Here is a 21,913-nt window from a genome sequence, read left to right as displayed (position 1 = left end):
GGAACCCAGGGTCAAGAAGGGAGTGTGTTGACGTGTCATGAGGTTGTTAATAAATGTCATAAAACAATATGTGTACTAACTCTTTAATGAGAAGCTATTTTGCTCTGTAAACCTTCATCTAAAATACAAAAAAAAAAAAATTAGATGTTTCATAGGTAACAAGCTATAATCTTTTTAAATTGTTTTAAAAGTAATTTGATTTTTTAATAAATATCGTGCCACTTATAAGAATCCCAAGTGTTTATAAGAATTTAGAAGGATCCAGTCTGACTTCATTACTATTTCTCTAACATGGATGAATTTATTGGCTTGAGTGAGTCTTTTCAAGTATTTTTTCTATGTTCATTCTCAGAATTATTTCAGTACCAAGTATACAAATCTAAAATGAAATAACAAGTCTTTATACTCTAAGGCAATCATATGTGTTGAGAATATAGTACTCATTTGATAAAGTTTTCTCCTAGACAAGTGCTGCTATTTTCTGCCTTGCATTTTATAGCTATTTTTTATAGACTTTTGTATTTTATGTAGGTTTCTTTTCTTCCCACTAAGTGTGACACTGTGGAGATGGGATTTCTAATTTTTCCTTTTTCTTTTTTTTCCTTTATCTAGGGCTTTTTTCTTACTGTTTCTCCAGAATCAGTACTAAAAGTGGCTCGCCATGCTTCTGAAAACAACAGAATTTTCACTTTGAATCTGTCTGCGCCATTTATTAGCCAGTTCTACAAGGAACCATTGATGAAAGTCATGCCTTATGTTGACATACTTTTTGGAAATGAGACGGTGAGTTACCTTTTAAAAAATATATACCTGTTTCTTTTGGTTTCTGGCCTGCCTTTGGACCCTCAGTGGTGCAGTGGTTAATAGCTACAGCTGCTAACCAAAAGATCAGCAGTTCAGATCTACCGGTGCACCTTGGAAACCCTATGGGGCAGTTCTACTCCGTCCTATAGGGTCACTATGAGTTAAACGATTCAACAGAAATTGGTTTGGTTTGGTCTGCCTTTATGTTTAGAAATACAAAAATAAAAATCTAAATTTTTACATATATACATTTGAGAATGGTCAACAAAACTAACTCAATTCTAATTCAGTATTTCCTTTGTTATATACTAAGTTCTCGTTTAGTAAAAACAAAAAAAAAAATTTTTTTAAGGTTAGGTCTATTGAGGTATATATAAAATTAACCCTTTTCTGTATGTTTCTATTGAGTTTTTACAAATGCATGCCAATGTGTAACCAGAACCAGAAGCAAGATAAAAAACATTTTTATTTTTCCAAAAATTTCCTTTGTGCCTCTTTTGGTCAACCCTTCCCCTAATTCCATCTTCTGACAGCCACTGATCAGTTTTTTGACCAGTCAAATAATGTTTTTCTCTGAAATTTTTATGTATTAAGGTTAGGGGCATGTAGTCTAAAATAAATATCTTATGAATAAATGTTGGTGTATTATGCAATTGTATTAAATTTCTTTATTAATATTATCATTTTAATATTTGTTTATTTGATAGTGATAAGGTGCAATTTCTTTGAACTATTACATCTTTTTATTTTTACCAAGAATGTAGTTTCTTCCGTTCTAAATTATTTGAAAAGTAGAATTTTTTTTGTTGTTGGTTTTTACAGCTTATATTTAATTTGTAGACTTTAAAAATAACATGAAATAGAAAAAAAAGAGACCTGTGTCTTTGTGTGACCGTGGTCAAGTCATTTAACTTTCTTGAATTTTGAGATTTTTACCTATAAAATGAAGGTGTGTTAATCATCCCAGAAGTTCATTCTGGTTCTAATTCTGGAGTTCTAAGATAGCTTGATTGTATTCATTGATTTTACATCTAAATAAGATAATTGAGCTGTCTGCCTACAATAACTTAAATGTGACCTGTAGATAATTTATGAGATCACTTGGGTGAGGTTTAAAAGACCTGTTTGTAGAAGTAATATCATAGTGCGAATATCTGCAAAGGCATTAACCAGTTGAAGGAAATGCTATATTCTTGACAATTCGCAATATACATAAAGGCAAGAAATAGTGGTAATAGAAATCTTGAACTTTTAGATACGTATAGGAAGTCTCCTTTGACTAAAATCGGAGCATTTGAGAAATTTTAGATTTTCCTTATTGGCAGTTTCATTTTCTGAAAAAAAAAAAAAGTAAGTAAGGAAAGTGCTACCCTAGCCCTTTAAATAACATGAAAGAATTGGTTGTCTGTGATCAGAATCCTTGGGAAGAACGGGCACTTACCTCACAGGTCACTAAAGTCAGGAAGGAACAGACTGGCCATACTTAAATACATACTCTAGACTTTAAGAAGACAAATTCAAAACTTTTTGAAAGATAAATATGATTCCCAAGAATGAGACTTTGAAAGTAAAGACAGCTTGAAAGGATTGAGAGAAAATGCATTCTTAATTAGGAAGAAAATGGGGAGGGGCAAAAAAATCTGCAGAGCCCACAGAGAGCTTTTGAATAAGAGCTCACTTTTCTAAAAGACATGTAAAAAAGATTGAAAGCATTTACAGAACCAGGGAAGAAGGCTGAAAGTTTGGCAAAGACTTAGGAGAATAGAAAAGAATATGTGTCCAAGAAGATTTAGGTGTGCAGGAAGTGCTAATGATATAATAATGGTCTTCACTTTAAAAAAAAAAAAAAAGCGTGATTGATTTTACAAACCAGTAAACTGAAGGTTTTATTAGAACTTAGTATAGATTATTAAACAATTCTTAGAAGAGGAAGTAAAAGGAGCCCTGGTGACACAGTGGTTAAGCTTTCTGCTGCTAACTGAAAGGTCAGTGGTTCAAACCCACCAGCAGCTCTGCAAGGGAAAGATGTGGCAGTTTGCTTCTGTAAAGATTACAGCCTTGGAATCCCTATGGGGCAGTTCTACTCTATTCTGTAGGGTTGCTATGAGTCAAAATTGAGTCGACAGCAACTGGTTTATGGCAGATCAAAGGCAGTGGATATATAGTGTATTTGAAAAAATACGTCATGATATGGATTATATAATAATAAATATTGGATACAGTGCATTTGTATATATTCGGCAGTTTATTGAACTAGTCTCAAAAAGTCTGCTGATAGATTAATTTCTAGTGACATGCCTCAGGTCTTGCCCTTAGTTTTGTTCAAGTGAACTACCAACGGCTTGGGTAAAGCTATACTTGCAGATGATGCAAAGGCAGAGAATGCAAAACTGTAATAAATATCAAGTAAGTTGCATGTCAAAACCAGATTTTTAAAGTCTTAATAGACTGGAGATACCATTTGAGTGATGAAATTTAATAAGGACAGATAAAAACGATACTACATTTAATTACAAATTCCAAGTGTTTAAGTAGCGGATGGTAAGCTTAATGTCTTTCATTTCATCTCCCAATGTTCTTTTTGAATAAAAATAGACTATCCTTATTTTTCCTGGAAAAAAAAGGATATTTTATTTGCAAATGTGATAAAGTGTAAAATATATTATTCAAGGAATAGATACAGGATTGTTCCACCCTTTCTCCCTTAAAAAAATCAGATTCATTTGTGCTTAGTATATATTTTCAAAACCTCAGCACTTAGCTAAAGCCAAACATTCTGGAACACACTGGGCCTTTGTTTTGTACCTGATGCCACCTTCCCATTCCTAGAGGCTTGTCAACTAGTAATGATGCTTTAAAACTTTTCCATTAACCTCATTATGGAGAACACTTTGTCCATCAAGGCTATCTCTTCACAGGCAATGAAGAACAGTGATCCCTGTGAGACAGGATATAAATGTAGTGAGCCCTATAATTGCCCCAGGTTACTATCTGGAGAATATTTCCAGTCCTGAGCACAAAGAAGGGGAACCCAGGTAGAGTTTGGCAATATCTCTGAATTGAGGAGAGAGAGCTGAAAGCTCAAGGAGGCTAAGACAGAGTTTGCAAATCAGAGTACAAGAGAGTAGAAAGCTGCATAGAGAGAGAACACAGGAAATTTGCAGACTCCCACTCAAGTCTTCAGCTGAGTATTGATTGGTGCATAATTGGCAAGGAAAGTGATAAAGGCTGCAGAATGACTTGAAAGGATCACAGAAAACAATCTTCAGAGTACACTTAAAAAAAAAAAAAAAAGAGTACACTTAGGGCCTGTAAATGTTACCACCAGCCAGAATGAAAAACCTCATAATTCATGGATATTCAGATGGAGCACTTAGAATGTTTTTGTCTCATTAATGGAGCAAAATCAGGTCTAGACTAGAAGGTGCTCTTGGCCCTTCTAACAAAACTGAAAAGCAAGACCTGAAAGGATCATACTATTTACAACTAACTTAACTGTTCTAGACAAAGCTAAAAAATATCTACATTAGTAAACCAGTTGTTGTTGAATCGATTCTAACTCGTGGTTACCCCACATGTGTCAGAACAGAACTGTGCTTCATAGGATTTTCAGTGGCTGAACAATACTCTGAACAATCCTATTTAAAAGCAAAGATTGTCATTGGATTAAAAAAAACAGACCCGCAACTATGTGCTGCATATAAAAATTCACTTTAAGTATACAGACACATATAAGTTAAAAATAAATGGGTGGAATAAGATGCACCATGCTATCACTAATAAAAAAAAAGTAAGTCAGAGTAATAGTGAAACCCCAAACAAAGAGTTATTTCATAATAATAAAGGAGTTGATTCATCAAAGGGACATAACAATCCTAAACATTTATATACCTACTAATAAAGCTTCAAAATACACAAAGCAAAAACTGATAAATTCTAAACAGAAATAAATAAGTCCGCAATAATAGTTACAAATTTCAGTACCCCCTTTCAATAATTCATACAAGTTCAAGGGAAATCAATGAGTATATAGAAAACTTAACATTGTCAACCAACTTGATATGATTGTTACTTATAGAACACTCCAGCAGAATATGTCCTTTTCAAGTGGACACAACATTTATTATGATAAACCGTTTCTGAGCAAAAATGAGTCTCAACTGATTAAAAGGATTCAAATCATATCAAGTACGTTCACTGATAAAAGTGGAATTAAATTAGAAATCAGTAACAAAAAGATATTGGGAAAATCCTCTAATATTTGGAAACTAACACGCTTCAAACTATTGCACAAGTTAAAGGAAAAATCAAAATGGAAATTAGAAACTATTTTGAACTGAATGAAAATGAAAACAACATATGAAAACTTAGAAATTTATAGCACGAAATGCTTATATTACAAAAGAAGAAAGACCTCACATCAGTGAATGACCTCAGCTTCCACCTTAAGAAACTAGATAAATGAAAGTATACACAATATAAGTAGAAAGGAAAGAATAAAAGTCAAAAAAATGGAAAACAGTGGAGAAATTCAATGAAACCAGAAGTTTGTTCTTTGAAAAGATCAGTAAAATTGATAGGCTTCTAACCAGACTGTTCAGGAAAATGAAAGACAAAACACAATTACAAATACAATGAATGAGAGAGAGACAGGAAGTCACTACAGGTTCTGCAGATATTAAAAGGGAAATAAAGGAATATTATGAAAAACTTTCCCAATATTTTTTACATCCTGTATGAGATGATTTTCATCAAAAAATCATCTCATACAGGTTGTAAAAAATATTGGGAAAGTATTATGAGATGAACAAATTACTTGAAAGATACAAGCTACCAAAGCACAGTCAAGAAGAAATAGAAACTGGACTATTCAGGTTATCTATTAAAGAAATTGAATTTGTACTTTAAACCCTTCCCAAAAAGAAAATGCAAGCATCAGATTGCTTCAGTTTTGAATTCTAGCACACATTTAAGAAAAACGTAATACCAATTCTATACAAACTCTCCCAAAAAATCGAAGAAGAGGAAACACTACTCAACTCATCCTAGGGGGCCAGCATTGCCTTGATACCAAAACCAAACAAAGCATTACAAGTTATGATAATTTTAGCAAATCAAGCCCAACAATATTTAAAAAGGATAATTCATCATGACAAGGAGTTCAGGGTTGGTTTAAAATTCAAAAACTAATACAATTCACCATATTAAATCTGAAAAAGAAAAACCGTGTGATCATCTTCATAGACCCAGAAAAACATTTGACAAGATACTAATAAAAACTCTCCAGATACTAGGAATAGAAGGGAACTTTTTCAACATGATGGAAGAATGAATGCTTCCCCCTAAGATCAGGAACAAGATAAGGGTGCCCACCGTTTCCATTTCTATTCAACATTGTACTGGAGGTTCTAGGCAGTGCTATATAGTATGAAAAACATCTAGATTATAAATGAGGAAGTAAAACTGTCTCTGTTTTCAAATATCATGATCATCTTTATAGAAAATCTGGTATACAAAAAACTTAACTAATAAATGAATTTAACAACGTTGCAAGATACAGGATAAATATACAAAAACCAAATTGTATTTTATATAGTAGTAGCAAACAACCAGAAATTGATCATAAAAGATACTATTTCCAATAGCATAAAAATATGACATATTTCAAGATAAATCTAACAAAATATGTGCAAAACCTATATAACGAATTCTACAAGACATTGTTAAAAGAAATTAATGAACACCTAAAAAAAAAAAGGGAGAGACGTATCATGTTCATGGATTGGAAGGCTCAGTATTGTTATAACATCATTTCTTCTCAAAATTATCTGTAGATTCAACTATCCAATCAAAACCTATGCAGGCTTTTTTGTAGAAGCCAACAAGTTGGTTCAAAATTCCAATGGAAAACCATTAACTAGAAAGACTTGTATCAGGATATATGTAGAACTCTCAAAACTTAATAAGAAAACAACCAATAAAATGGGCAAAATATTTGCACAGATACTTCAGCAAGGACAGTATCTGGATGGCAAATAGAATATGAATAGATGCTCCACATCGTTTTTTCATTCAGGAAAACCAAACTAAAACCACAGTGAGATACAACTGCGTATCTGTTAGCGTGTCTAAGATTAAAAACTCTGATGAGAATGTAAAATAGTACAACTACTTTGGAAAATGGTTTTCCTTTTTTCTGCAAAATTGAGTATCCACTCACCATATGATTTAGCCATTCAATTTGTAGGTATTTATACAAGACAAATGAATGCATATGTCAATATAAAGAAACACACAAATGTTCATAACAGCTTTATTTGTAAGTGAATGGACAAATAAACTGATATATCCATACAATAAAATTCTACTCAACAATAAACATTCCTCAAGTTATGCCACCTTTCTTGATATCCTTTTCTGAATTATTTCACCATCATTATTAACACAACCTCACTGTCCCCTAAGCCTCTCATCTAACATTTCAAGCTGCTATTGTCAGTTTGATCACATATAGATAATTCTTTAAAAGAGCACTATTCTCAAGGCAGGCATTCTTTTCTAATTAAGCCAAACTATTGTTTGGTTTAAAGATGACTTCAGCAGATAGTTTCAGTTTAAGGTTCAAAGATTTCCTCAGAAAGTACTCAGTTTTTGTTAGGAGGCATTGGTTGTTGTCTTAGGCTGGGTTCTCTAGAGAAGGAAAACCAATGAAGTGTGTAAATATATAGAGATTTATATCAAGGAAGTGGCTCACGAGTTTGCAGAGGCTGGAATGTCCCAAGTCCGTTGGTCAGGATAGAGGCCTTTCCTGATTCCCATAGCCACAGGGGCCTGCAAACCCAAGATCAGCAGGTCAGGGAGCAGGGCTTTTGCTCACAGGCTGCGAGGATTGATAAATCCCAGATTGCATGTTAAAATTTTGCAATATTAACAACCTATTCATTGCAAATAACATTTTTTCAACAACATTAATGACAGTTATACATGTGAACCTTGCCAGATGGAATACACAGGAATTAAATTGATAGATCTGTGGAAAGATGTTGGAGAAGCTCAATATTATTAGTCAGAACATGGCCAGGGGCCAGCTACAAAACAGACCATCAGCTGCTCATATTCAAGTTGAAGCTGAAGAAAATTAAAACAAGTCCATGAGAACCAAAGTACGACCTTGAGTATATATCCCACCTGAATTTAGAGATCATCTATGATGGTTAAGATTGTGTGTCAACTTGGATAGGCCATGATTCTCTATGTTTATATGTGATCACTCCCATGATGGAATCTGCTGTGAGTAGCCAGTCAGTTCAAAGGGAGTTTACTTGGGGGTGTGACCTGCATCTGAATATAAGCAGATGTTCTGGCTTTTTGCCCACTCTGGATCCTGCAGCTGCCTCCTGTTCTTGGGACTTGAGCTATGAGTTTATCTGCCAATCTTGGGATTCATTGATCTTCACAGCCTGTGAGTGCAGCCCTGTTTTCTGGCCTGCTGATCTTGGGTTTGCCAACCCCTGTGGCTACATGCAGATAAGTATATCCATTGATGCCTGCTAATGCACGTTGCTTTGTAGTGATCTGGCAATATATGACTAAAGAACTTGGTTATTATTCTTGTTTTTCACTTTTTATTAAGTTTTTCCTTTTTTCTTTTTATTTTACATAGTGTCATTTTCAAATTGTTCTTCAGAATAATACCTTTCAAGGCTCAACTTTGCCTTAGGATGCTTAACTCTCAAATAAGGCCAATTATCTCATGATAATAACCACTTTGTCAAGAGTTACTACTTAATTCCACAGTGAAATGTCAAGTCACCCATACAGTACACTTTAAGGTAGTTTAAATGATAGAATATAGTTTGAAATTAGGCATAGGAATTCACTTTAATTATTTCATATGGATTAAGAATGATAGGTTTTAGATAAAGCTCCCCTTAATATAGGGTCACTGTAAGTTGGAATCAACTCAACAGCAACGTGTTTGGGTTTTTTTGTTGGTTTGTTTTGGTTTTAGTTTAATATACCTAGTAGAGTGAATCTCACAGGTGAGTTCAATTTATACAGATAATATGTAGCTCTACATCATCAGTCCTTTTGCTGGCAATATTTGCACATTGGACATTTTCTGACAAGAAAACCCATTTTAAACCTATTGACCTGACAGGATTCAGTATATTAAAAATCTCTAGTACAGACTTTGCTTTTCAGCACTTTAAAGAGGTCCTTTGCAGCAGATTTGTCCAATGCAATGTGTCTTTTGCTTCCATGGGTGTTGATTGTGGGTCCAAGTAAAGATGTCACCTTGAAGACTAAGGTGTACCTGACCAAAGCCGTGGTATTTTCAATTGCATCATATGCATGTGAAAGCTGGACAGTGGATATGGAAGACCGAAGAAGAATTGATGCCTTTGAATTGTGTTGTTGGCTAAGGATGTTAAACATACCATGGACTGCCAGGAGAATGAACAAATCTGTCTTGGAAGATGTACAGCCAGAATGCTCCTTAGAAGCAAGGATGGCGAGACTACATCTTACATACTTTGGACATGTTGTCAGGAGGGATCAGTCCCTGGAGAAGGACATCATGCTTGGTAAAGTGCAGGGTCAGCGGAAAAGAGGAAGACCCTCAACGAGATGGATTGACACAGTGGCTGCAACAATGGGCTCAAGCATAACAACAATTGTGGGGATGACACAGGACCAGGCAGTGTTTCATTCTGTGGTACATAGTGTTGCTATGAATCGGAACTGACTTAAAAAAAAAAAATTTTTTTTTTTTTTTTTTTTTTTTAGCAACAACAGTACAGACTAGGAACATGGAAATTGCTCTTTCTTTCCCAAGTAGTGATTTCACTTTTTTTTTTTTAATTCCTATTTTATCAGCAAATAATTACCAAACAGTGAACAAAATTCTGAACTTGGTTGTTGTGGTTGTCTTTGTTGTTGTTGAGTAGCTCTTCAGTCATATTAGGACAGTGATGTGGTTGGTACAGCCAAAACCAGGAAGACCACTTAACATATCAGAGCACTTTGAAAGAAGTATAAAATTGGCTTTAGGTCTTTGAATCTATTTCAATCTTCTAATAGCTGTTAAAGAGCCCGGGTTGCGCAATGGTTAAGTGCTTGGCTGCTAACCAAACATGGTTCGAACTCATCAGCCACTCTGCTGGAGAAAAGCCCTGGTGATCTGCTCCCTTAAAGCCCTGGTGATCTGCTCCCTTTATTTCAGTCTAGGAGACCCTATGGGGCAATTCTGCTGTGTCCTATGGTGTCACTATGAGTCGGAATCAACTCGAGGTCACACAACAGTAGCCATTGATTGTTTTTTAAATGATGATGAAATAATTAGTAATTTAAAAATAGCAATAGTGCTTTTAGTTGTAGATTACCTTTGCTAACTATCTTATTTTGAAGTAATTTGTCAGTTTCTATATATCTACAAAGTAGAAGTCACTTGCTATTTCAATGTGAAAATCTGTAAATTTATAAATTATGTATGCCAAATATAGTTAGTGCTATGCATGTATACATCTTCATTCAGATACTCTCTCTTTGGTTAGGAGGCTTTCTCTTCTTTGTAGAGGTGTTATTTTTAATATTTGAAAACGCTTTCCTTCTCAAGTTTATATGTATTTTATCTTCAGAGAATTTCTTTTTGAATAGTACATCTTTTTGTCAGTTCTAATTCTTTAAGGTATATGATTTCCAAACATTTTCAAGGATGTCGGACTGTCACCTAGATCCATATTCTGATAGCATAAGAGATAGTGTTTCCTCATATCAGGGTATTCTCAATGTGAATGTGAGGGATGGGAGCTGTATCTAAAATGGTAATTCTATCCTTTAAAGTTTACAAAAGTTCCTTGTTTCTTCCTATGAAAGCTGAAAATCACTTTCCTGAAAACGTTCATATAGATCTTTCCCTTACCCTTTTTTTGTTGTGAGCAGTAAGAGGAGCGAGCGACTATAGACAAAATCTAAGGTTGCTTTAAGATCATTTAAAGGAGATGAGAAGAGACGTTTTCAAAAAGATACATATTCCCCTCAAAAAAAAAAAAACTTATAGTGCTCTTATAAAATCCTGACATTTATATTTTCTGGTGAGGATAATGAAATTTCAGTTAAGACGGAGCTAAGATTGCTGCTAAGCTCCCGGATTTAACTTTCACCTTAGTATCTACCTGATCTATTTGACTCGTCTGAAAAAGTGAGGTTCACTGTAGTTCAGGGGAAGCTTTTAGTGTCAGTGGCATGTCGTAAAGATGTGCTGTGGGAAGGGTTCAGAACGAACCAAAGACTGTTTCACTGTGCGCTTCATTTCCTCTTTCCTTTTTACTTTTCTCTGTCCATGCTTACCAACTTATCCTTCATTTCTTACTCCCTTCATCTTCCTCCCCCAACCGACTACACTGCCTCCCTAAAGAAAGTGACATGCTTGTAAATCATTCACAACCTACCATCCATCACTGGTGAAAAAACAACAACAACAAAACCTGTATGATTTGGTTTGAATTGCTATGGAGATAATCGTATTTTATGCAATAATGCCTTTCTGTGTTATTTATTATATTTCAGTTCATCTTTTTATTTGATTGCTTCAGTTAGTGTACTACAAATTTGTGATTATGTTGGTATTATTCGCACAGTGTACTATGATTGAAAAATAATGAGTTAATATTTAAATTTCCTATTTAATGCATTTTAAAAAATAACTTACTGGCTATTACAGTTATTGAGGGAAATTGACTTTCCCTTATAAATTAAAAATGTGTATTCATATCACATTAGACAAAGCACTGGACTAGATTCAGAAAGCCTCGTTTTTGACTCAGCTCTTGAGTTACATCTATGAAGGCTCAGAAAATATGGGCTAAAGAGCTAAAATTCTTCTTTAACTTGTTTAAGTTAATATAAAAAAAATAAATTTATTTAAATGCTTTAGTATCCTGATCGGTAAAATGATTGGCCTATGTAATAAAGCTTTATTTTACTTTTGCAATAATTACATAAAAACGTAAAAAAAGATTTTGTAGTAAATGTTTTTGTTGGATATAAAGTTTCATAAAATGGTTATACATTTAACTTTGATTGGATGTTGAATTGGCTCTTGAATTTGAATGACAGCCCCCAAATTTACAGCTCTTTGAATAGTGTAAAGAAATCCTCTGTAGGTATGGAGCAAAACTGAAAATTACTCAGCCTTGTCATTTTTGTAATTTAAAGATACACAGGAGACTCCTCCTGCCCCCTAGGTACTAGCATTAGTTGACAACGTGAACACTGTGTGTTTTTATTCTATGCTTTCCCTTGATCATTACTTTTTCCTTACATTAAGAATGTAATGTTCATTAGGAATACATCGATAATAATGATACCACGTAACAGCTTTCTTAATAGATTATTATTTGCAGAAACTTTATAATGGAGAGGGAATGGAGTCAGGTAACCTAATCAATAAAAAATGAGAGAACGCACTACTACACAAAATTTGAAATGATGAGGCAAATGAATATAAAAACTGAGGAAGTTTGTAAGAAAGTTTATTTCAAGACCACAGCGTGTACTAGGGATACTCATTACTGCAAGATTGTTTCTTTATTGTTTGTAGTCATTCTCAGTGGGCAGAGCTAGTTAATATATACATGTATATTACACACACATATATATACACACCACACACACGTGTGTGTGTGTGTATTTAATTCTTTTAGCCTAACAAACAAATGAATTTATACTGCAATGTCCAATTCAACTTTAGGACTACAGGGTCTATAACGATGGCGATGGGTATAGGTATAATATATTTGAAGGTACCCTGGTGATGCAGCAGTTAAGTGGTTGCCTATTAACTGAAAGGTTGGCAGTTGGATCCCACCCAGCTACTCCCTGGTAAAAAGACCTGGCAATCTGCTCCTGTAAAGATTAAAAAAAAAAAAAAAAAACCTACAAAACTCTATGGGACAGTTCTGCTGTGTCCCATGGGGTCACTGTGAGTCAAAAATTGAGGACACCTAACAACGATGGCATAATATATTTGCATTGCCTTTCGTTCACACTAAGAATTCAGGTTCTTGAGGATATAATTAGAAATCACATACTTAACTTATGCCATACAACGTATACAAGAGTTTCAGAATAGTATTAATACTACAACTACCAACATAATTACTGAAAGTAGTTTTCTTTTCTTTTTTTTAACATACACTCCCAGAATACTCCCCTATTTTTGCAAGTGCACTGCATTTGCAGAGAATATACCCATTTATGTATATATATTTATGTATACACACACACACACTATTCTCTCCCTATTAGCCTTCATTTAGTCCTAGTTCTACAAGTAACCATATATTTAATGCCCACTACCAATCCTATGTTTCTCTAGTCATTTTGATTTCCTAAAGCTTCTTTTCTACTAACTTCCTCAGGAAGGGCTCATGGGAATGCTACTCCATGAGTTCTTACATGTTGAAAACAACTTGCAGACTTTATACCTGAAATTCAGTTTTGTTGGTTATAAAGTCCTTGGCTCATATCTCTTTCCTTAGGTGTTCTAAGCATGTTGCTTTACCCTTTTCTTTTCCTTTTTTTTTTTGCTGTTGACGTCTAATAATAATCTAAACATCTTTTCCTCAGAAGTCATTTGCTCTTTTTGCATAGATACCCAAAGATTTTTTTCTTTAAAGTGATTTAACTAGGGCAAGTCTTGGTATTGGTCGTTCTGGGTCAGTATTCTCTGGAACATGGTATGTATACTCTTTCAATGCTTAGTTTTAGGTGTTTTTTTTTTGGAGGCAGAGACAAGATGACAGAATAGACAGACACTTCTGGTGAGCCCTGTTTACAACAAAGACCCAAAAAAACAAGTGAAATGAGTATATTTGTGACAAGCTAGGAGCCCTGAACATCAAAGGCAAGCTTAGAAAATGAACAGAGGGGGAGGGGCAGGAAGAGACGGTTCAGAAGCGGGGTTACCAGGCCTGAATCTCAGGGAGCCCTCAGGCACAACTGCTGGAGTGGTGGCGGCAGGCTGGCACTAGCATTCGGCCGCAGTTTCCTCACAGAGAAGCAACCAGCCACACACATACTCACACCTCTGGAACCAGAGATGAACGGCGCTCCCTGCAAAAGCTAAGTACTTGTGTATATTTTACCGTCTCCCCTCCCCTGCAAGCCGGCATCAGCGGCTCACTTCCCTGGGCCTGAGATAGGCCCTGTTGAGCGCCCAGAGCCATCCTCCCAGCCTTGGAGAAGGAATAAATTTGCAATTGGGAGAATAGATAATTTGCCAGCTCCACTAGGAGCTCAGGACAGAAGCGGCTCCTCTTCTCCTATTTCAGGAGAATAGGCCCTTGTTGGCAGACTCCAACTGTTTCACCTGTGCGGCAGAGAGGTGGGTGTTTGACATTTGACATTGCTTTGCGTATTAAACAAGGTCATCACCTACTCACATCAGGGGCCTAAGGACTGGTAGCTCCACTCAGGTCACCCAGCCACCCACGACAGGGGTCCAAGGATAACTGGTACCTCCCAGTCCTTACAGCCAAAAGCACTGGGTACACAGGGTCCATCCACAGAACCCACCCACCTGTACATTCTAGGGAACAGGGACACGCTTTTCTCAGAGACACGTGGGGGACGATTCTTAGCCCTCTGCCTTGTTCAGAGTGTGACTCCCTGCTGCAACCAGATACTGATACCTACAACAATCACTGCTGCCCCTCTAAGACTGTAGGACAGAGCCTGTACCACACACTTGATGATTAGCTACCTGGACACGTGAGCTGAATTCATACAAGAAAAGTGAATGGATTCCTAGACTGATAATACCTGATAACAGCTCTAGCCATCTGGGGACAAGATGTCAGAGCTCCAAAGGCAGAAATAATCAAGCTAGCTCACTCAAGCAACCCAGTTGGGCATATCAAAACAAAACAAAGCAAGAAACTATGACACAGCAAGCAAACATAAAATAAACTAATACAATAACTTATAGATGGCTTGGAGACAACAGTGAATATCAAGTCACATAAAGAAACAGACCATAATCACCACAACAAGCTCTCAAAACAAAGAATCCAGGGATCTTCTAGATGAAACTGCATTCCTGGAATTACCAGAGCCAGAATACAAAAGATTAATATACAGAAGCTTTTAAGACATCAGGAAGGAAATGAGGCAATATGCAGAAGAAGCCAAGAAACACACAGATAAAGCAACTGAAGAAATTAAAAAGATTATTCAGGAACATAATGAAAAATTTAATAAGCTGGAAAAATCCATTGCTGACAGACAGCAATCAGAAATTCAGAAGATTAACAATAAAATTACAGAAGTAGACAACTCAATAGGAAGTCAGAGGAGCAGAATTGAGCAAGTGGAAGGCAGAATTTCTGAACTTGAAGATAAATCACTTGGCACTAATACATTTGAAGAAAAATCAGATAAAAGAATTTAAAAAAAATGAAAAAACCTTAAAAATCATGTGGGACTCTATCTAAAAGAGAAATAACCTATGAGTGATTGGAGTACTAGAACAGGGAGGGATAACAGAAAATACAGAGAGAATTGTTGAAGATTTGTTGGTAGAGAACTTCCCTGGTATCGTGAAAGATGAGCAGATGTCTATCCAAGATGCTCATCAAGCTCCACATAAGGTAGGTGTTAAAAGAAAGTCACCAAGACATATTATAATCAAACTTGCCAAAACCAAAGATACTTTTAAGAGCAGCTAGGGATAAATGAAAAGTTACCTACAAAGGAGAGCCAGTAAGAATAAGCTCGGACTACTCGTCAGAAACCATGCAGGCAAGAAGGCAATGGGATGATTTATATAAAAATTGGAGGAAAAAAATTGCCAGCCAAGAATCATATATCCAGCAAAACTGTCTCTCAAATATGAAGGTGAAATTAGGATATTTTCAGATAAACAGAAGTTTAGGGAATTTGTAAAAACCAAACCAAAACTATAAGAAATACTAAAGGCAGTTCTTTGGCTAGAAAATCAATAATATCAGGTGTCAGCCCAAGACTAGAACACTGGGCAGAGCAATCAGAAGTCAACCCAGATAGGGAAATCAAAAAAATTAATAAAGATTAAAAAAAAAGCTCAGAACAGGGTAACAGCGATGTTATTATGTAAAAGAAGACAACATTAAAACAATAAAGAGGGACTAAGAAATGTAGTCATGGATCTTCCATATAGAGAGGAAGATAAGGCGATACAAAGAAATAAAAGTTATGTTTAAATTCAGAAAAATAGGGGGAAATAATAAGATAACCACAAAGGAGACCAACTATCCTATACATCAAAAAAAAATTCAAGAAAAAAATGGAGACTCAGCAGAAACAAAATCAACAACAACGAATATGGGGAAAGGACAATACATAAAGATAATCTACTCAGCACATAATAAGTGGGAAAAAGAAACTGCCAACAACACATGAAAAAAGACATCAAAATGATAGCACTAAATTCATACCTATCCATAATTACATTGAATATAAATGGACTAAATGTACCAATAAAGAAACAGAGAGTGGCAGAATGGATTAAAAAACACAATCCATCTATATGCTGCCTACAAGAGACACACCTTAGACTTAGAGACACAAAGGATGGAAAAAAATATATCAAGCAAACAACAATCAAAAAAGAGCAGGAGTGGCAATATTAATTTCTGACAAAATAGACTTTAAAGTTAAATCCATCATAACGGATAAGGAAGGACACTATATAGTGATTAAAGGGACAATATGCCAAGAAGATACAACCATATTAAATATTTATGCACCCAATTACAGGGCTGCAAGATACATAAAACAAACTCTATCAGCATTGAAAAGTGAGATAGACGGCTCCACAATAATAGCAGGAGACCTCAACACACCACTTCCAGTGACGGACAGGACATCCAGAAAAAAGCTTAATAAAGACACGGAAGATCTAAATGCCACATTCAACCAACTTGACCTCGTAGATACATACAGGACACTCTATCCAAGTACACTTTCTTTTCTGCTGCACATGGAACATTCTCTAGAATAGACCACACATTAGGTCATAAAGCAAGCCTTAGCAGAATCCAAAACATTGAAATATTGTAAAGCAGCTTCTCTGACCATAAGGCCATAAAAGTGGAAATCAGTAACAGAAAAAGCAGGGAAAAGAAAGCAGACACATGGAAACGGAACATACCCTGCTCAAAAAAGACTGGATTATAGAAGACATTAAGGATGGAATAAAGAAATTCAGAGAATCCAGTGAGAATGAAAACACTTCTTATCAGAACCTTTGGGACACAGCGAAAACAGTGCTCAGAGGTCAGTTTATATCAATAAATGCACACATCCAAAAAGAAGAAAGGTCCAAAATCAAAGAGTTATCCCTACAACTTGAACAATTAGAAAGAGAGCAACAAAAGAAACCCTCAGGCACCAGAAGAAAACAAATAATCAAAATTAGGGCAGAACTAAATGAAATAGAGAACAGAAAAACAATTGAAAGAACTAACAAGACCAAAAGCTGGTTCTTTGAAAAAATCAACAAAATTGATAAACCATTGGCCAAACTAACAAAAGAAAAACAGGAGAAGAGGCAAATAACCTGAATAAGAAATGAAATGGGCGATATTACGGCAGACGCAACTGAAATTAAAAGAATCGTATCAGTTTTAGATTTTTGGGGGGGGAAGTTTTCTTAAAATATACTTTTGGTATTTTGGATATAATATTTTGGCATATATGTGGCTTTCTTTTTTCAGGGTCTCTTTTTATCCATATGTTGAATCTTCTTTGCCTGGCTTCAGTATTTATTTTACTTTTTTTTTTCTCTCAAAATCTTTTGTGCCTTTTTTCATATGTTTTTTTATTTTTATTTTTTTCACTGTCTGTTTCTCCTAAGGCACTATTTGTTGTGTATTTGATCCTATGTTCCTTGTCATTTAGTTTTCATATTGGAAAAAAAATTTTTTTAATTATAAATCTTCCCTAAGTTCTATTACCTTTTTTCCTAAAATTTTCTAATTCTAATATGCTGTTGCTTCATGTTTCATACCATTTTCTTAATGGCTTTTAGTTCATTTTGAAATAGCAGATTATTATTTAAATCCATTTTGTGGGCAGTCTTTCTGGCTTGCTTTTATTTTATTTAGAGATTCTATTCTGCTTCTTTTCTTTATTCTCTTTTTCCTTATAATGACTTCGAATGGGTTCAACCACCATACTTTTCTGTTGCTTATTTTTATGTGAGGTTAGCTTTCCTGAACTTTTAAAAGGAAGCCATTATTCAGGATGGTTATTTAACTTCATAGGGCTCCTTCTGTTGTTTTCATATAGTATTCAATCCATAGAACATCTGGGGATTTTTTTGTCTGTTTCCCTCCCCCTCTCTTATCTGGATTTTCTCTTTTCTACGTCTCTACTATCAAAAAAAAAAAAAAAATTTTTTTTACTATCCCTGTTCTAATAATTTTGATGCCATTCTTAGAAGTTTCTGCTCATCATGGGCTCCCCTCATAGTAAGAAACTTTCATCAGTTTTGAGAGTTTGTAGGAATGGACTACGCTAGACACATATAAATCCTTACTACATATTGATTGGACTTGCTGCTATTGTAATAGGTAAAACTCCTCCAAGTACCGCTGCTATTTATTCTTTATGTTTACCTGGAGACTATTAGAGAACTACCCCCTTGTTTTGAAAACTGGTAACTAAAAGAAAAGAAGCAAGCATTTTTCCCTTCTTTTCTATATAATATGAACTTTAGAATAACCTGGGGAATTTTGTCTTTATGGAAGTATCCTAGGTAAATTAAAAAAGGATGATAGAATAAGAATATCTCCATTTTCCAACTCTTATTAAATCAGTGGGCCTAATGGCTGCAAGTATTATAAAAAGAGAAACAATCGGTTTTTATGTACCTCATGATGAAACTATCCAACATGACTTTTGTAAGTAGTTGTGCAAAATAAGGAAACTCAAACATGAATTTATAAACTCTCTAGATCTAACTACCATGGGAAATATAAGAGGCAGAGGAGCATCTTAAACAACCACAGAGGTGCAATCAGTGAATTCTAGACTGAAAGATACTCTACAGGACAAATGACATACTTTTTAAACCAAAATTTCAAAATAGAGGGAGAGAGAGAATCTGTACGTTTTAAAGAAACTTTAAAAATCTGTCGACCAATGACAGCCGAAACAAATTGATTGGGTTTTTTTTTTTTTTTTTGGACATTTCATTGTGGGATTATTTGTTGCTATTAAGGAAATATTAATTTTTATTAGATGGGTAGTGGTATTGCAGTTATGTTTTTGGAAATAATCTTTATCTTTTAGGCATTAAAATTTTTATCTAAGAACAAAAAGAAAATATCTGACAGTCTATTATGATGGGATTGACTGGGGAAAGAGAGAGAACTTTTGACAGATGGTCTTGACGTCAGACAGATACAATTGAACTGCTATTGATGGGGTTGCATTCTATGTTGTGATGAAATTAGATTCAGCAATAAATTTTTACATTATCTATGATTATTGCTGAGAACGCTGGAATTTTTTCTTTTTATGTATTCTTCCACTCAACAAATATGGGAGTTCCTAACGTATGCCAGGAGCTGTTTTAGGCACATAATGAAGAAGTAGACAAAGTCCCTACACTTGTGGAACTTACACTGTAGCGGGAGAAGAAAGAGAAGCAGTAGATAAATAAGTAAATATAAATGAAACAGTAAATATAAATATAAAAGCACGCAGAAGTCCCTGGGTGGCAAAAATGATTAAGTGTGAACTACTAACTGAAAAGTTGGCAGTTCAGACCCACCCAGAGGAACCTCGGAAGACAGGTCTGGTGATCTGCTTCTGAAAGATCACAGCCTTGAAAATCCTATTGAGCAGCTCTCCTTTGCACACATGAGGTCACCATGAGTCAGAATCAACTGATGACAACTAACAACAAAATGAAACAGGGTAAGGAATTAAAAAGAGTGATAAATGTAAGGGGAGAAGCCCTGGTGGCACAGTGGCTAAGTGCTCAGCTGCTAACCAAAAGGTCAACGGTTTGAACCCACCAGCCTCTCCGCAGGAAAAAGATGTGGCAGTCTGCTTCCATAAGGGTTACAGCTTTGGAAACTCTATGGGACAGTTCTACTCTGTCCTGTAGAGTTGCCATTAGCCGGAATCGACTCGACAGCAACAGGTTTTGTTTTTTGTTTGTTTTTGAGCATGAGGAAGTTGTTTTATATAGGGTGACCAGAAAACACCAAACCACACTAAAAGGATGTTATTTGAGCAGGACCTGGAGGACGTGAGGACAAGAGCCACGTGAGTGAAGAGTATTCTAGGCAGAGGGAATAATAAGTGAATGGCAGTGAAACCGGTATGGCTAGAAAAGGAAAGCAGAAGGAAATAAGGTCAGAACTCTGTGATCTAGATTATTCAGGGCCTTGGAGTCTATCATAAAGGCTTTAACTTTGCCTTTTAATGAGATAGGAAGAAATCGGATGTGGTTTTAAACAAGGAAATGACATAACCTGACTTACCTTTTAAAGGGATTATTTTGGATGCTGTGTTTATTCATTAAACAAGTATTTCTTGAGTGACTATTATGTACTAGGCAGTGTACTAAGTTCTGGGTATGCAAAACACAAAACTATCTGCCTTCACGAGACTGGTGATTTAATAAGAAAGACTAATTATGAGATTATGGCAATAATATAAGCAAAAGATGTTAGTGGCTTTGACCAAGATAATAGTGGCAGAAGTAATGAAAAGTGTTTGTTTTAATACTGGATATATGTTGAAGATAGAACCAACAAGATATGCTAATGGATTGGAAGTAAGATTAAAAGGAAGAGAGGAATCAAGTATGACTGCATCTTCTTAGTAAAATAGCACCAAGCCCATTACTGTCGAGTCGATTTGGAATCATAGCAACCCTGTAGGACAGAGTAGAACTCCCCATAGAGTTTCCAAGAAGCACCTGGTGGATTCTTACTGCCAGCCTTTTGGTTAACAGCCATAGCACTTAACCACTACACTACCAGGGCTTCCTAAAATAGCACATAGGATAATTATTATTTGTTCCTAGGGTTTTACAATGCTTTCAGTTGTCTCCTTTTCAAAATTAGAATATCGTGATATAAGGCACCTGGGCCTTGCTCACCTACTTTGAATGTGATTTCAACCATGGTTAATAGATTTCCCAATTATTATCATTTCCATTCAGCCTCTTCCTCAAGAGTGAAGGATATAGCTACATATATTTTGTCTCTATGCCAGATGTACTCTTCAGTATGATGTAGTTATTAGAATGCTAGCCTGGAAGTTATGAGACTTCTGATCTGTTAGCAGATTAATCTGTGTGATGATGACAAGTCCATTTAACTTCTCTAGCCCTTAATTTTCTCATCTGAAAAATGGTAATAAGCATACTGTTTTTCTCAGTATTGAATAAAATATGTGAATATAATTTCAGAAATATAAAGGACTGTGTAAAAACAAGACAGTGATACGATTACTCCAATTTCTATTTTACTTCTCTCTCTTATTGCTGAACACAAAGTGAGTAAAATAGAATCTATATGATTCTGAGCACAGACATAGTATGAAAGAGTAAACATCCTTCATGATTTTGGTAACACCCAACTTGTGTGCTTTGATAAAGTGATGAGTATAAAAACACAATTATTGGATGAAGCAGTACATTCACAAAAATGATAGATTTTCAAAGCAATAATAAAATGGAAGGTTTACTTTAACTTCTTTGTGCACTCCCTGGGAGGTGCAATGTAGTTCAGTTTCACCAAAATTTATTGCGAGTGTACGGTATTCTGTGCCAGACACTGTGCTCTGCCCTAGGTATTGGGTGATCTCTAAGAATGTTAACACTACTACACCCGCTCCTCACTTGTTGACATAGTTAGATTCCAAACACCAGGTTGTTATCCAAAAATCAGCGTTAAGCAAAAATGGAGGATGACTACATCAGATCAGAAAGGAAGGATGACTACATCATAACATAACCACCAAATTACATCATTACATAACTGCCAAACCACTGAGAATCATGGCCCCAGCCAAGTTGCTGACACGTAACCTTAACCATCGC

At 35.3% G+C, this 21,913-nt stretch overlaps 1 protein-coding gene across 3 annotated transcripts in view; it reads left to right on the top strand.

The window, feature by feature from the left end:
- ADK (adenosine kinase) overlaps positions 1-21,913 on the top strand; it is a 567,694-nt gene that overhangs the window by 376,732 nt on the left and 169,049 nt on the right. For all 3 annotated transcript variants that reach the window (XM_049855646.1, XM_049855647.1, XM_049855648.1), the window contains one exon: positions 613-783. In XM_049855646.1, coding sequence (XP_049711603.1) covers positions 613-783 — 171 coding nt within the window. The remainder of the gene's footprint in view (positions 1-612; positions 784-21,913) is intronic.

Source organism: Elephas maximus, chromosome 16 (assembly GCF_024166365.1).
Source record: "Elephas maximus indicus isolate mEleMax1 chromosome 16, mEleMax1 primary haplotype, whole genome shotgun sequence".
NCBI classification, from domain to species: Eukaryota; Metazoa; Chordata; class Mammalia; order Proboscidea; family Elephantidae; genus Elephas; species Elephas maximus.
This window is presented reverse-complemented; position numbering and strand designations above follow the sequence as displayed.